A 14830-nucleotide genomic window follows, 5' to 3' on the forward strand; every position below is an offset into this window, starting at 1 on the left:
GCTGTCTCACATTTATGACCAGTTGCAGCATCTTGCAGTCACATGATCATGATTTGAAAACCTTTTTACCAATTACTTGATATTGGAGAATCTGGATTCACTTTAACAAGATGGAAACTAATCAAGAAGAGAAGCAACCTAGAACTAAGGAGAAACTTCCTGACAGTTAGAACAATTAACCAATGGAACAGCCTGCCTCCAGAAGCGGTGAATGCTTCAACACTGGAAGTTTTTAAGAAGAGACTGGACAGCCATTTGTCCGAAATGGTGTAGGGTTTCCTGCCTGAGCAGGGAGTTGGACTCGATGACCTCCAAGGTCCCTTTCAACTTTATTATTATTATTATAAAAATTATTATAACACCATCTCACTCAAATGAGTATTGCAATGACTTATAACAGATATTCTGTTTCCAATTGTGGTTGTAAATTGAGGACTTCCCTAACAAGAATGCAAAAAAATCTAATGTCTTAGTTGGTCATTAACTTTTTGAAGCTTTGGTGGTGCCCCTCTTTTCTCTTGGTTTAGTTTAGGAATTATAAATGACATATTTCACCAAGTCAAGTCTCTTTCTGGTCATTAACCACGTGTTTCTCCAAGTTTTTGAGGCATTTTTGGGTGGCCAGTTCTTGATCACTAGCCAAACATTATCTTCAAATTTGATTGAATTTATGGTACTGTGGCTAGAATGGGGGGCTACAGAGACCCAACGCATCTTTTCTGCCTTGAACCAGAATAGAGTTCTGGTTGGATTTTTCTCAGATTGACAATGATGTTCTTGTGAAGTGCCAGGGAAATCAGGAGGGTCAGGAAGTTCAAATGAGTATAAAAATGAATTGCAAGCTTAAGCTCTCTACAAGAATCTGAGCTACTAACAGTCAAGGGAAATTAGCGGGAGTTAAGAATAGAAAGGAAGTCAAGGTGGGCTGGACTTAGATCTGGTGCGGGTGTGCAGGGACTCCTGACTTATGACATGTTTGACCCCTTCCTCAGGCTCAGCCTGGTCATCTCCTACAGTTCTTTAGTAAAAAGATGCACGCAAGAATGCCAGAGAAAAATGTGCCGAATATGAATACCAGTGAAATGAATATACAAGTGATTCTTTTTGAAAATAAAAACAAAAGTCCACAGTGAGCTGCAGACAATTAATGCAAACTTAACAATTGAAAAAATGTCAGAAATAGAATTCATCAGATTTATCCATTCTTCGCCCGATATTTCTGCAGATGGGATGGGATACTGCTATATTGCCCCCATGTTGATGAAGCCACAGAATATGTGCTATGCAGAAAATAATGCTGACTTTACTCTTTCTTCCTGATTCTTCTATTAGTTTTAAAGAATAGAGTTGTGTTAATAGCAGGAAGGAGGGGAAGAACCCAATAAATACTCTAGGAGAATTCACAGAGTATATATTCTATAGTCTGTATAATATAGAATATTATATATCCTACAAAGGGAGACAATCAATACTCATGTACAAGTTTTGCTCCATTATAAGATCTATAATGTTTCCGTAGCTCTTTTTCTATAAGTGGCATCAAAAGCTTTTCGCAGGGATGTTCACGGTATTTTGTGATAATATGACAAGATATAAATTATATGTAGATTTTATCCCATTGATTCACAATACCAACCACATCATAATGCTAGAACCTCCTAAGCAAAGCTAAGTACAGGTAGTCCTCGACTTACAACAGTTCATTTAGTGACCGTTCCAAAGTTACAACAGCACTGAAACAAGTGGCTTATGACCATTTTTCACACTTTCGACCGTTGCAGCATCCCCATGATCATGTGATCAAAATTCAGAGGCTTGGCAACTGAATCATGTCTATGACGGTTGCAGTATTCTGGGATCATATGATCCTCTTTTGTGACCTTGTGATAAGCAAAGTCAGTGGGGGATTCATTTAATAACTATGTTACTAATTTACCTGCAGTGATTCACTTAACAACTATCAAGAAAGGTGGTAAAATGGGGGCAAAATTCACTTAACAAATGTCTCACTTGGCCAGAGAAATTTTGGGCTTAATCATGGTCGTAAGTTGAGGACTACCTGTATATCCAGACTTATAAAGACACATTTCCTTCTCCCATCCCACACACAGACCCAGCCAGATGGAGCAGTGTGGACCACCAAATGAGTTTCTTAGGTTTATAAGTATGAAACACTCAGTATTTTTGATGAGAGTCATTTGAAATCATTAGTGTGGCAGTTTGCTGTCTTGCCCGGGGTGGGGTGGGGTGGGGGCAGACAATGGTGTGCTTTGTAGGTCACAATCTTTCATCTTGCTAGAGTAAGCGAAGAATCCAGCAGATCTCCTGAGCCTGCAACTGTCACAGCTAGTTACAAGGAATTTTACTGCCATTCATAACCTCATTGTCCTTGCAAAGAGAGTTTAGTGATTCTTCACTAAGAAGAGAGGCTGAGTTTCGTTATCATTTCCACACTCCATCAAAAAGCGTCACCAGTACACTCTAGAAGTAGTCTGTGATTTATAACACTATATGCAGTGGCAATGAAAACACCACAATACAAATTAGCAAATAGAGGATGAGAGAGCCGATGCTTTTGTTCTTGGTAGGAAGCAGCCTGAAACTGTAGTGTGAACCTGTTACGGATGTTTGGCAGGATTAGGGCCAACCTTAATATTTTGAGCTATGATAGTTTGATCCCATTGATGTCATCACTTTTCAAAATCATATTAAATGGAATAGTTTAGCCAGGTTTGGTCCATGTTTTAAAAGGAGTGCCAAAGCAGTAGCCAAAGGAAATAGAAAACAGGTGAAAAATGCTAAGAGGGTGTTTTCTGCATATCTATAACATTTTCACCATGAAAAATATTTATGAATGAAGTGTTCACTCATAAATATTAATAAATATGTGTTCATTCGTAAATATTAAACTCTACAAGTTGCATAAATTCTGCCTTCTTTAATGTTATGACAATCTCACCGTGAATAATTGGCCAATCTATAAAAAAAACTGTAGAATTTCCCAGTGCTTCCCTGTTTTCTTATCTCAGGTGTGCTGAAATTAATTTAAGGGTGTCAAAGTTATTCAAGTATTCAAAATTTATTTGCGGCTGTCAGATGTATTAACAACCTGCAATACCTATCATTCCAGAAAGTAATATATAATTTAAGCCAGGCACTTCTCCAGCCTAATACCATCTACATGTGTTGGAACACAAGTGTCAAAATCTCTATTCAAATATTCGGGGATTATGGGAAATGTAATGTATATCGTATTTGAAGAATGCCAGATTTGGTAAAGGAAATGGAAAGTAGCGAAGGAACAGCAGGAAACAATTATAAGACAGAAATATTTTATTTAAATCATATTTAAAGTAGACCAAAGCAACGAGTATTTAGTAACAATCATTCAGTATTCTAATAGGGTTAGGAAAATGTAGTAGATCAGCAAGGCCAAATCCTTAGCTCAACATTTTTTAGGAAGGGAGCACATAAAGGACAGAGAATAATGCTTTGGGGTACTGGAAGATGCAAGCATCAAGTTAACAATCACTTCTAGAACTTTCCAGTTCATTCAAACCATTGTGGAAAACATGACTATTCTATATTCTTCTGTATTCTTCTTTTGCTTGGATCCCCTATCACTGTTTCTTCAATGGTGAAGAAATTAGTTACTCCAGATCCAGTGGTGGGATTCAAAATTCAAATTCAAATTTATTTGATTTATATACCGCCCTTCTCCCTTGCGGGACTCAGGGCGGTGAACAGGCACATTAATAAAACAGCAATACCATAATATTTAAAATATTTAAAACTAATTAAATTATTTGTCCTGTTCAAATATGTGAACAACTGGTTCTCTGTGTAGATGCTGCTTCTGGAAGTCCGTTCTGCGCCTGGGCAACAAAAAATTAGCTACCAGTTTTGCCGAAGTGGTGTGAATTGGCTGAATCTCACCACTGTCCAGATCTATTCTGGGATCCGGAGGACTTGATCCTGGGCCATCTCTGATGAATGAAGGAACTTTGTATCCAAAATGCCTCCATCATGTTCTGCCTTCAGAATGTGTCACTGTCAAGACTGATTAGCCTTTTCACCTAAATTTTCTCTTTTGCTCATATCTTGACAGTGGAATGCAAGGGTGGGAGGAATGGGGTAGCCCAAGGCCAGCTCTCGAAGGGGAAGTGGACTCTTCCCATAACAAGGAGAGTCTGCCTCCAGAAGTGGTGAATGCTCCAACATTGAAAGTTTTTAAGAAGAGACTGGACAGCCATTTGTCTGAAATGGTATAGGGTTTCCTGCCTGAGCAGGGGGTTGGACTAGATGACCTCCAAGGTGCCTTCCAACTTTATTATTATTATTATTATTATTATTATTATTATTATTATTATTATTATTATTATTACTACTACTACTACTACTACTATTATTATTACTACTACTACTACTACTAGCTGTACCCGGCCACGCGTTGCTGTGGCTCAGTCTGGTTAAATGGAAAAGAAAGAAAAGAGAACGCGCACGTTTGTAATATGTTTAATTTCACAATGCTAGCGTGTGTTGCTTTTACGTCCAACAGATGGCGCTATTTTTCAAAAACAGCATGTTTTTACCTGTCACAGGTGTGACATCTATATAATAGTAGGTATATAAAAACACGCGCCTATTCGAATGCAACGTTGTGTCAAAATTTCAAAGCAATCGGTGAAGAACTTTCGGAGATTTAAGATTTTGAACAAATGAACATTTACATTTTTATTTATATAGATTATTATTATTAAATATTACTATTGGACAATGTGAACACCCGGTGGGTGGGGGTGAGGGAGTCTATCATTTACTAAGCAAGTTTTTGAGCGGCAGAACCAGAGCTGGTTTCACTTTCTTCTGTGCCAATGTAAGCTTTCAGTAAAATATTATACTTTCGATAAAATCATGTCCCAGGAGTTTCTTTTTCTGGAAATGCCTACTGGACAGTTGACAGTCACTTCACTCTACAAGGCTAGCTACTACTGATGGAAAGATTGCTGAAAGTAAAGCAAACCCACATAGCATTCCATTGATGTATCAGAGCAGGAGAGGGTTCACAATCGATAGTTTCCATTGAATTTGTTTTCATCATTAATCCCCTCCTAACCTCGTTTTCTCTATAACCCACCAGTGGGTGATATCCCAAATTAAATAACCTTTTTTTGTTCTTTCCACTTAAAAAAGGTCCAAAGAGTGTGCCTAAAATCACATGAAAATTCAGTTAAGAACACCATACCCTTATGAGATTTTAAGTTGTTTTTTTTTCTTTTTCATTTTTTTCTTTGCAACATTCTGCAAAGTCATAACATGGACTCACCAGGTTAAAAAAAATTGCTGACCCTTGGCATTTTCTTATAATTTGGGACAAATAAAGATCTAGCCACTAATCCACCTTGTATATATAAAAGAGCTGTGGTGCCACAGTGGTTAGAATGTAGTATTGTAAGCTAATTTTGCTGACTGCCAGCAGTTTGATTCTGACTGGCTCAGGGTTGACTCAGCCTTCCACCCTTCCAAGGTGGGTAAAATGAGGACCCAGATTGTTGGGGGCAATAGGCTGACTCTGTAAACCGCTTAGAGAGGGCTGTAAAGCACAGTGAAGCAGTATATAAGTCTAAGTGCAATTGCTATTGCTGTTAGAAATGTCATACTGGTGTTTTATAAATCTTGACCTACTTTCTGACTAGCCCTGATTTTCTATATTCTCCATTCCCACTATACAAGAGAAAATTGGTGGAAGTCAGAGTAATAATAAAAATCACAATTAGAGGTTCTCTCATTGAAAAGATAATGCTTAATCCCCCCCCCCAAAAATAAAGTTTTCCAGACACACGTTTGAAATCCACTTTCTAAAAATAATTTGAAAACAGCTTTAATCTTAAATAAAATAATAATAATAATAATAATAATAATAATAATAATAATAATAACAACAAAGACCTACAAATAGAAATAGAAAGACTGTGGCAAAAACAAGCAAAGGTAGTACCAATAGTAATAGATGCCTTGGGTGCAATCCCAAAACAACTGGAGTACCACTTGAACACCATTGGCATTGACAAATTCACCATTAGTCAATTGCAAAAGGCGGCCTTACTAGGAACTGCTTCCATCCTGCGACGATATCTGTAATAACATCAAACATCCACTTCTGCCTATCCCAGGTTCTTGGGAAGGACTCCATAGGTAGACAAAATGCCAAATCCAGTCTGAACATCTGGCTGACTGTGCGATGATCCATAATAATAATAATAATAATAATAATAATAATAATAATAATAATAATAATAATAATAATAATAATAACAACAACAACAACAACAACAACAACAACAACAACAACAATAATAATAATAATAATAATAATAATAATAATAATAATAATAAACAAATGGGATTGTTTTTTGCACTATACAGCATTTAAATTTTAATGGGTGGGGTTGGCACTCCCTTTCTCATCCACCCCATATACTGATAAAACTCAAGATACTTCAAGGGCCAGCTATTCTAAGCATGTTCTTAAGGTGAGATATAGCCTCTCTGACAAATGGGTGCTTAATTAAACATCTTCATTAATAGCAAACCCAACAGTTGCCCAAGCATTCTCTTCCTTGTGAAACAGCTCTACTGTCAGAATATTTATGCTGGTTCCATATTGAAAAAGTCTCCTGCATTTTCTTGCCAGCCTATTCAAATTGATGGAAAATAATCTTCTTCTGAAATATCTTCAAAGAAGAGAATTGTATGTATGTATGTATGCGTGCATGCATGTGTGCGTATATGTGTGTATGTATTTGATTTGACTTGATTTCTGTGTCACCTATCTCGTCTAGATTTTGGTGAAATCCTGATGAATGGACTTGCATTTATTTACTTTCTTGTTGACCAAATGTTACGTGTAAATGTCCTGTTTTTCATTTATACCCTCTTTCCTGCAGACTTCTGACGTTTCAATCCAAGCATAAAATTGTCATAAGAATTCAGCCCATGAGACTTTGCAGTTTTGTAGTTAGTACAAGTAGCCAGAGAGACTTAAAAGTAGGGGGGGGGGGAATCAAAAGGAATTGCTGAATTGTGAGAATACATTTTTTTTCTAGGAGTTGAGGGAGGGAACCTTTGAGAAACTGCACATCAAACTTCAGCACAGCATTCATTTCTGCTAATGCTTAAACAAAGCCTGCTTCTGTTCAACTTCCACCACCTGTAAAAACCACTTCCTTCTGAAAAAAAACCCCACCTTCTGTAATGATATCCAACGTATTATTCAAGCATCGTTGCAGTTTTGAAACATCAAACAATGGACCTGTACAGTTTATGGAATGAGCATGGATGAAGGGTCTGGAGGATGACAATGTATAGCCAAACAGATAGGTCCGTGGTGGCGAACCTATGGCACGGGTGCCACAGGTGGCACTCAGAGCCCTCTCTGTGGGCACGTGCATCGTCACTCCAGTCCTAGGCCTTCAGCTGGCTTTTATAAAACCTTTTCGCTTTAGGCCTCCGCCGCCGTGTGCAAAAAAAAAAAAGGTTCAATCTAAAATCAATTTCAACTTCTCGCAGGGAAAAAAAAGGTCTTGCAAAGTTGGAATTGATTGATTGAACTTTTTAGTCCCACCCAGTCTGCCGTTACCACCGCAGACACGGCCACCCAATGGGTCACCCCCACCCAATTGGCCACACCCACCCAGTTGGCCACACCCACCCGGCACCCAATGATACATAAGTGGGTTTTGGGTTGCAGTTTGGGCACTCGGTCTCTAAAAGGTTCGCCATCACTGAGATAGGTCTTCTTCTCTGTCGTCATTATGACTAAGGTGGCTAAAACATTATAAATAAACAAGTGTGTGCCTTTTAAAACAGAAGCTGATTTGTCCTTGAGCTTTTGCCAGAAAGATAAAAGAAAGTGCAGCTAAAATACAATGCAAGCCATGTTGGTTGCTAATAGAAACATGATGGGAAAAAGAAGGACGCCCTTCAACGGGAAGCTAGCAGAACTAGGCACAAATGGAGATTCACTTGGATTGCAGAGGAATAAGATTATAAGTGGACATTCCTGGGTCTCAGATCTCAAAACTGTTTAGACAAGAGCACCTTAAGAAACAATTTCCTAATGCACGACAAAGATAACTTTGCTAAGGTTTTGACATGAAATTTGCTCAAGTTTGCTTTGCTCAGCTTTGCTCGCAAATACTTTTAGCTGCCCCATGTTGTTTGCATACAACTTTCAGAGCATTTCAGTTTTTAAGGATGAGAAACATCTTCCAAACAATCTAGAAAAATGGCTTGATGTTCCCTTATCACACAGAAAGTTCTAAATGGTGAATTATACTGTTTTTTTACCCAACAGGATGAGGAGATTTCAACTCTATTAAATAATAATGACAGCATTTCTGTCCTGTTCTTTCTTTCTTTCTTTCTTTCTTTCTTTCTTTCTTTCTTTCTTTCTTTCTTTCTTTCTTTCTTTCTTTCTTTCTTTCTTTCTTTTCCTTTGTTCTCTCTTGCTTTCTTGCTTTCATTTTTTTTCTCTCTCTCTCTCTCTTTCTCTCCTTTTTGCTGTTTCTGCTTGAAGGAGAGATGAGAGTATATGGGGTAGCATTTGTGTTTGTCATGGTTCTGTTGTTTAGAAATAGATAAATGTTGATTAAAAATTGTGCTCCGTTTAAAATTTATTCTTTGTTCAATTATTTTTATGTCTCTTTATAATTAAAGTGCATGACATTTTCTGTCAGTTTGAAAAAAAAATCTTCAAGAAATCTGTGCTACTGAGCTTTAAAAAAAATTATAAACATATTATTATTATATATATATTATATATATATGGCCATCTATCTTTTACAGAATAAGCCTAGCTAGCTCACAATAATATTCAATAAAAGCAGAGTAAATTGAGGTGACGAAATCTCATAATCAACCATCTAGCCCAATCACAGGGCCTCAACCTCCCATAAACTCTACTTACTCCTACATTTTGGGGGCCTCACTTCTACCCTAGACCAAATGCTAGGCCAGTGATGGCGAACCTTTTAGAGACTGAGTGCCCAAACTGCAACCCAAAACCCACTTATGCATCGTCGGGTGCCGGGTGGGTGTGGCCCATTGGCTGGGTGTGGCCCATTGGCTGGGCGTGGCTGAGGTAACAGCAGACTGGGTGGGACTAAAAAATTCAATCAATCAATTCCAACTTTGCAAGATTTTTTTTTCCCGCAAGAAGTTGAAATTGACTGATTGATTGAACCTTTTTTTTTTTTGCACACGGCGGTGGAGGCCTAAAGTGAAAAGGTTTTGTAAAAGCCAACTGAAGGCCTAGGACTGGGGCGACGGCACGTGTGCCCACAGAGAGGGCTCTGAGTGCCGCCTTTGGCACCCGTGCCATAGGTTCACCACCACTGTGCTAGGCAAAGAGTCAGTTTTTACAGCCCGCCAGAAGGCTAATAGTATGACCATCCTCTGAACGTCCTCTTTGTGTGTGTGTTTGTATTTTGTGGGTGTATGGGTGTGTCTGAGATCCCAACAGATGGCAACATTTAAGGGAAGGCAGCTTGAGCTACAGTACGTTTTCCCGTATTGGTGGCAGATCAGCTTCGTGTTGTGGTCTACCAGATTTCTTATATTTATGTATATAATTATGTACATTCCGTTGGCCCTTTCTTCTTACGCCTTGTAGCGAAATAAACTTGTAGTACTTTTGAACTCTATTCTGGTTCCTGACTTCTTGCACCTGGCATTATTACAGTTAATGTAGTTTTAGCGTTAAGATTTCCCAGGCCCAGGTAAAATGGCGCAATGCAAGACATATTTACTGTCAACAGTTCACCTTGAGGATTTACAGCTATTGTTGTCATACACAGGAATATTTGGGCAGAAGCTGGAAGACACCGTTCGTTACGAGAAACGATATGGAAACCATTTGGCTCCGTTGCTGGTAGAACAGTGTGTAGATTTTATTCGTCTGCGGGGGCTGAAGGAAGAAGGACTTTTCCGATTGCCGGGTCAGGCTAACCTCGTCAAAGAGTTACAGGATGCCTTTGATTGTGGAGAGAAGCCACTGTTTGACAGGTAAGGCCACAAATGTAACTTTTTTATAGACTTCTCTTTCAGGGCTCAAAGAACTTATTTCTCAAAGCGACCCCCCACCCTACAGTCCGCCATGTCTATTTGACTATAACTCTGCATGCATTTGTCATATGAGGGCAAGTACAAATTCAATCCAGCATGGTCACGGTGACTGGAAATTTTGGGAGTTGTGATCCCCACACATCTGTAAGACACCAGGTTGGGGAAAACTATATTAAAAACTTAACTATTGTGGCAATTTATAATAAAAGGAGATTTGGACTTGAAACCTCTAGTTCAAATTCATTCTCAGGTATAAATCCTTCCAAATCATTCAGATGTATTAATAATTATTCAATATGCTAACAATGAATGTGAGATTTGGGTCTCCATTACACTTTCAAAACTGTTCCAGAAATATCTGATTGAACCTAGGGCAGTGATGGCGAACCTTTTAGAGACCGAGTGTCCAAACTGCAACCCAAAACCCACTTATGTATTGTTGGGTGCCGGGTGGACGTGGCCCATTGGGTGGGTGTGGCCCATTGGGTGGGCGTAGCTGCGGTGGTAACGGCAGACTGGGTGGGTCTAAAAAGTTCAACCAATCAATTCCAACTTTGCGAGATCTTTTTTTTTTTCCCGCGAGAAGTTGAAATTGACTGATTGATTGAACCTTTTTTTTTTGTACATGGCAGCGGAGGCCTAAAGCGAAAAGGTTTTATAAAACCCAGCTGAAGGCCTAGGACTGGGGCGACGGTGCGTGTGCCCACAGAGAGGGCTCTGAGTGCCGCCTCTGGCACCCGTGCCATAGGTTCGCCACCACGGACCTAGGGCTTTCTTTAAAGAATTATTACACCTCTCAGGTGCTTATGAGATGGGCAGACATATAAATTTGATAAATAAACTTATAAGCTTCCATGTTATCCAAGAATTCTTGATTTGGTGGAACAGTTTCCCTCAATCTGATAGTCTATTGAGAATAAAAATTCCAGAATGCTGAGAACTGGAGGCAACAGAGGAAAACAAGCTCCTGTGGGTGACTTAATATTTCACTACCAAGAATCCTACCTTTCATGTTATTCTATACGTATATTTTTTACTCTTGCAAAGTATTTTATGTTTTTCCTTTCACTCTGTTCGTGTGCCAATTGCTCTCTTTTTATGACTGTTCTTCTTGCCTTTCTCCCCTTCTTTCTTTCTTTCCAAAAACTCCTACTCACATCTGACCAACTATAAGATTGTCATAATATCTCAGTGAAATGAGCAACTTGTCTGTGCATATTGCCAATCTAAAGAGGCAGTTTTTATAAGACAAAAAAAGCTAAAAAAAATAAAATGCCAAGTATACGTTTGTATTTTGATTGATGATGCCACTGCATATGAAATAATAATCATTTATTAAGGGCCAGGCCATGGCACTATCTGGTTCAATATTGTTGACAATGACTGGGACTCTGTGGCATTTCAGACAATTTAGTTCATAACAGAGGAGAAGATTTATAGCTCATGGCTGAACTGCGGGGTCCTTGGTGCTCTCTGAGTTTGATTGTTTTCCTGTAGACATTTCAGATGTTATCTAGTTGGGTAATGAAATGTCTGCAAGAAAACAACCAAATTCAGAGAGCACCAAGGACCCCACTTTGATTTTTTCCCTCCTTGACACAAAGACTTCCAGGTAGATGTAGTTTTCCTAGGTCACCTGTGACCCAGATGTTCATCTTAACCCATTCATCCATCATTTGTCGGTAGAATCCATCTCTGTTTGGAAGTTCATAAGCTCTGCTGGTTGTTTTAACCTTCCAGGCATGGTAATTGCACCTGAAGCTGTTTGTGCATTAATTTAATCCACAGTGAAAGGTCTGTGTGAAAACATATCCATATGAAATCCTTTTTCATGCAGATGTGCACTCCTTACTCTGTAACAATTCTACGCCTAGGAGTTTTCTCAAGAGAGCTAATGCTGAAAAGAAAGTTCCAGCTGAGCTCCGGTGATTTTATAGATTAAGCACATTTTTGCTGGGCTCAGCAACTGTCAGTTAGTGGTGGCTATTCTAAAAAAATGGACCTTGCAGGAAAACACAAGTCGACAAAAGAAACTTTGCAGAGTTTTGCTGTTCAGTGTCTTTCTGACCTGCTATACTGTACCTGCCTGAAGACACAAGCTGTTTAATTGGGACAAAAGTGGACTGGAGACTCAACCACTTCACACTGTGGCAAGTTACAGGCGCACACACAAGTCATATATTTACAAAGGATGGACCTGAACGTACAGTTCTCTTCCTTAAAATAAAATGGAACAAAAAAAAAAAGCTGCCAGTTTCAGCTGAAATTAATCATCCGCGCACACCTGAAATAGGTGCATGTCGCATATTTGCATGTACGTGCATGCATGCATGCATGCACCTGCCAGAAGCTACATTCCCCCCCAAAAAGGGCAGGGCCAAGAACAAATATATACTAATTAAGTTAACTACTGCCAATTAAAGTTAATTTCTTGCAAAATGGTGTCCCAATTACAAAAATTGTTCTCTATCTGCATATGGCAACCGATCTCTTTCTGATACATAACCCAATTTCACACAAAGAAGTGAAAGAACACACACACACACACGCATATCTTCTTCATTTCAGCAGCACCAACCCCCAATATGAAGGAAATGATGGAGGTGAAATAAGAGTAAAGGGGAAGGGAAGGGAAAGGGAGAGGAAGGGAGGGGGAAGAGGAGAGGGGAGGGGAGAAGAGAAGAGGAACAGCTAACTGAGGTAGGGAATAGCTAACTGGAGAAAGAAAAAAAGAAAAGAAAGATAATCCCATTACAAAAATTTAAGTTTACCAGGCAAAAAACTCTTCCAAGCTAGTCTTCAAATCATCTGCTGTAGCCATTTATTTCTTGTGCCCAGAGCTTTGTTTTCATCACTTCCCTTTATACTTATCAGCAGGTATCAAAATGTCCCTCCAAAAAAATAAATAAATATTGGTAATTATTATAGGGAGGACTTTTTATGGATTTCCCCCCTTTCAAATATCAATGTGGTTATATCCCTTCATTAATTTTCTTCATTTCCAATAGTAGTAACTGCGAGAGGGACCTCAGAGTCCTGGTGGACAATCATTTAAATATGAGCCAGCAGTGTGCTGCAGCTGCCAAAAAGGCCAACACAGTGCTAGGCTCCATTAACAGAGGGATAGAATCAAGATCACGTGAAGTGTTAATACCACTTTACAACGCCTTGGTAAGGCCACACTTGGAATACTGCATCCAGTTTTGGTCACCACAATGTAAAAAAGATGTTGAGACTCTAGAAAGAGTGCAGAGAAGAGCAACAAAGATGATTAGGGGGCTGGAGGTTAAAACATATAAGGAAAGGTTGCTGGAATTGGGTATGTCTAGTTTAATAAAGAGAAGGACGAGGGGGGACATGATAGCAGTGTTCCAATATCTCAGGGGCTGCCCCAAAGAAGAGGGAGTCAAGCTATTTTCCAAAGCGCCTGAAGGCAGGACAAGGAGCAACGGATGGAAACTAATCAAGGAGAGAAGCAACCTAGAACTAAGGAGAAACTTCCTGACAGTGAGAACAATTAACCAGTGGAACAACCTGCCTCCAGAAGTGGTGAATGCTCCAACACTGGAAGTTTTTAAGAAGAGACTGGACAGCCATTTGTCCGAAATGGTCTAGGGTTTCCTGCCTGAGCAGGGGGTTGGACTAGATGACCTCCAAGGTCCCTTCCAACTTTACTATTATTATTATTAAGAAAAAGTGTAAAGGCCATAGCTCAACCTAAGGGTCTCAACTTCTCCCTTATGTACCTTAACTGACAATTTAAAATTGATCAGGGATCTTACCTTACAAGTCGGTTTGTCTAAGACTCACCTGGGCAACCCAACAGAGGGAGTGAGTGATACAGGGTACCCGGTTATCTGCTCAGCTGCCTGTTGCTCACCTTGGTGTTGTTGTTTTTTTAAATGGACAATTACAGATCTTAGCTAGAGGCAGTCACTAATAGTATTCCTTTGGTTTTTCACAGACATGCAAAATTTAAGTAGGAAGATTCAATGCTGAAAACCTAAATATCCCCGAATATCCTTCTGTACAGGTAGTCCTTGATTTATGACCACAATGGAGCCAACATTTCTGTTGCTAAGCAAGACTTAAGTGACTTTTGTCACATTTTATGATCTTTCTTGCCACAGTTGTTAAGTTAGTAACACGGTTGTAAATTTAATCTGACTTCCCTCATTGACTTTGCTTGTCAGAATGTCAGAATGTCAGTATCCCTGGGATACTGCAAACGTCATAAATATGCGCCAGTTGCCAAGCGTCTGAATTTTGATCACATGACCATGGGGACGCAGCAGCAATCATGAGAGTGAAAAGTATTTTTTAATAGTGAGTTTGTTTATAAGTTAAGGCTTTTTAGTTCACTTCTTTATCTTCAATATCTTTATTTTTTTAAACTTCTCCATGGCAGTTGCGCAGTGTGCAAGAAGACAAAGCACTGGATTCCATAAATAGTACAATGAAGGGAAAAAGGAAGATAAATGTAATAATAATAATAATAATAATAATTAATAATAATAATAATAATAATAATAATAATAATAATAATAATAATAATAATAATAGTAAAGTTGGAAGGGACCTTGGAGGTCATCTAGTCCAACCCCCTGCTCAGGCAGGAAACCCTATACCATTTCGGACAAATGGCTGTCCAGTCTCTTCTTAAAAACCTCCAGTGTTGGAGCATTCACCGCTTCTGGAGGCAGGT

The 14830-nt window shown here is 39.0% G+C and overlaps 1 protein-coding gene across 1 annotated transcript in view; it reads left to right on the top strand.

Moving 5' to 3' along the window:
* ARHGAP24 (Rho GTPase activating protein 24) overlaps positions 1-14830 on the top strand; it is a 69548-nt gene that overhangs the window by 18305 nt on the left and 36413 nt on the right. Inside the window, exon 2 of the mRNA XM_015832380.1 lies at positions 9858-10065. Within this exon, the coding sequence (XP_015687866.1) occupies positions 9858-10065 (208 nt within the window). The remainder of the gene's footprint in view (positions 1-9857; positions 10066-14830) is intronic.

The sequence above is a fragment of the Protobothrops mucrosquamatus genome, unplaced genomic scaffold (genome assembly GCF_001527695.2).
Source record: "Protobothrops mucrosquamatus isolate PMUCROS unplaced genomic scaffold, P.Mucros_1.0 scaffold3, whole genome shotgun sequence".
NCBI classification, from domain to species: Eukaryota; Metazoa; Chordata; class Lepidosauria; order Squamata; family Viperidae; genus Protobothrops; species Protobothrops mucrosquamatus.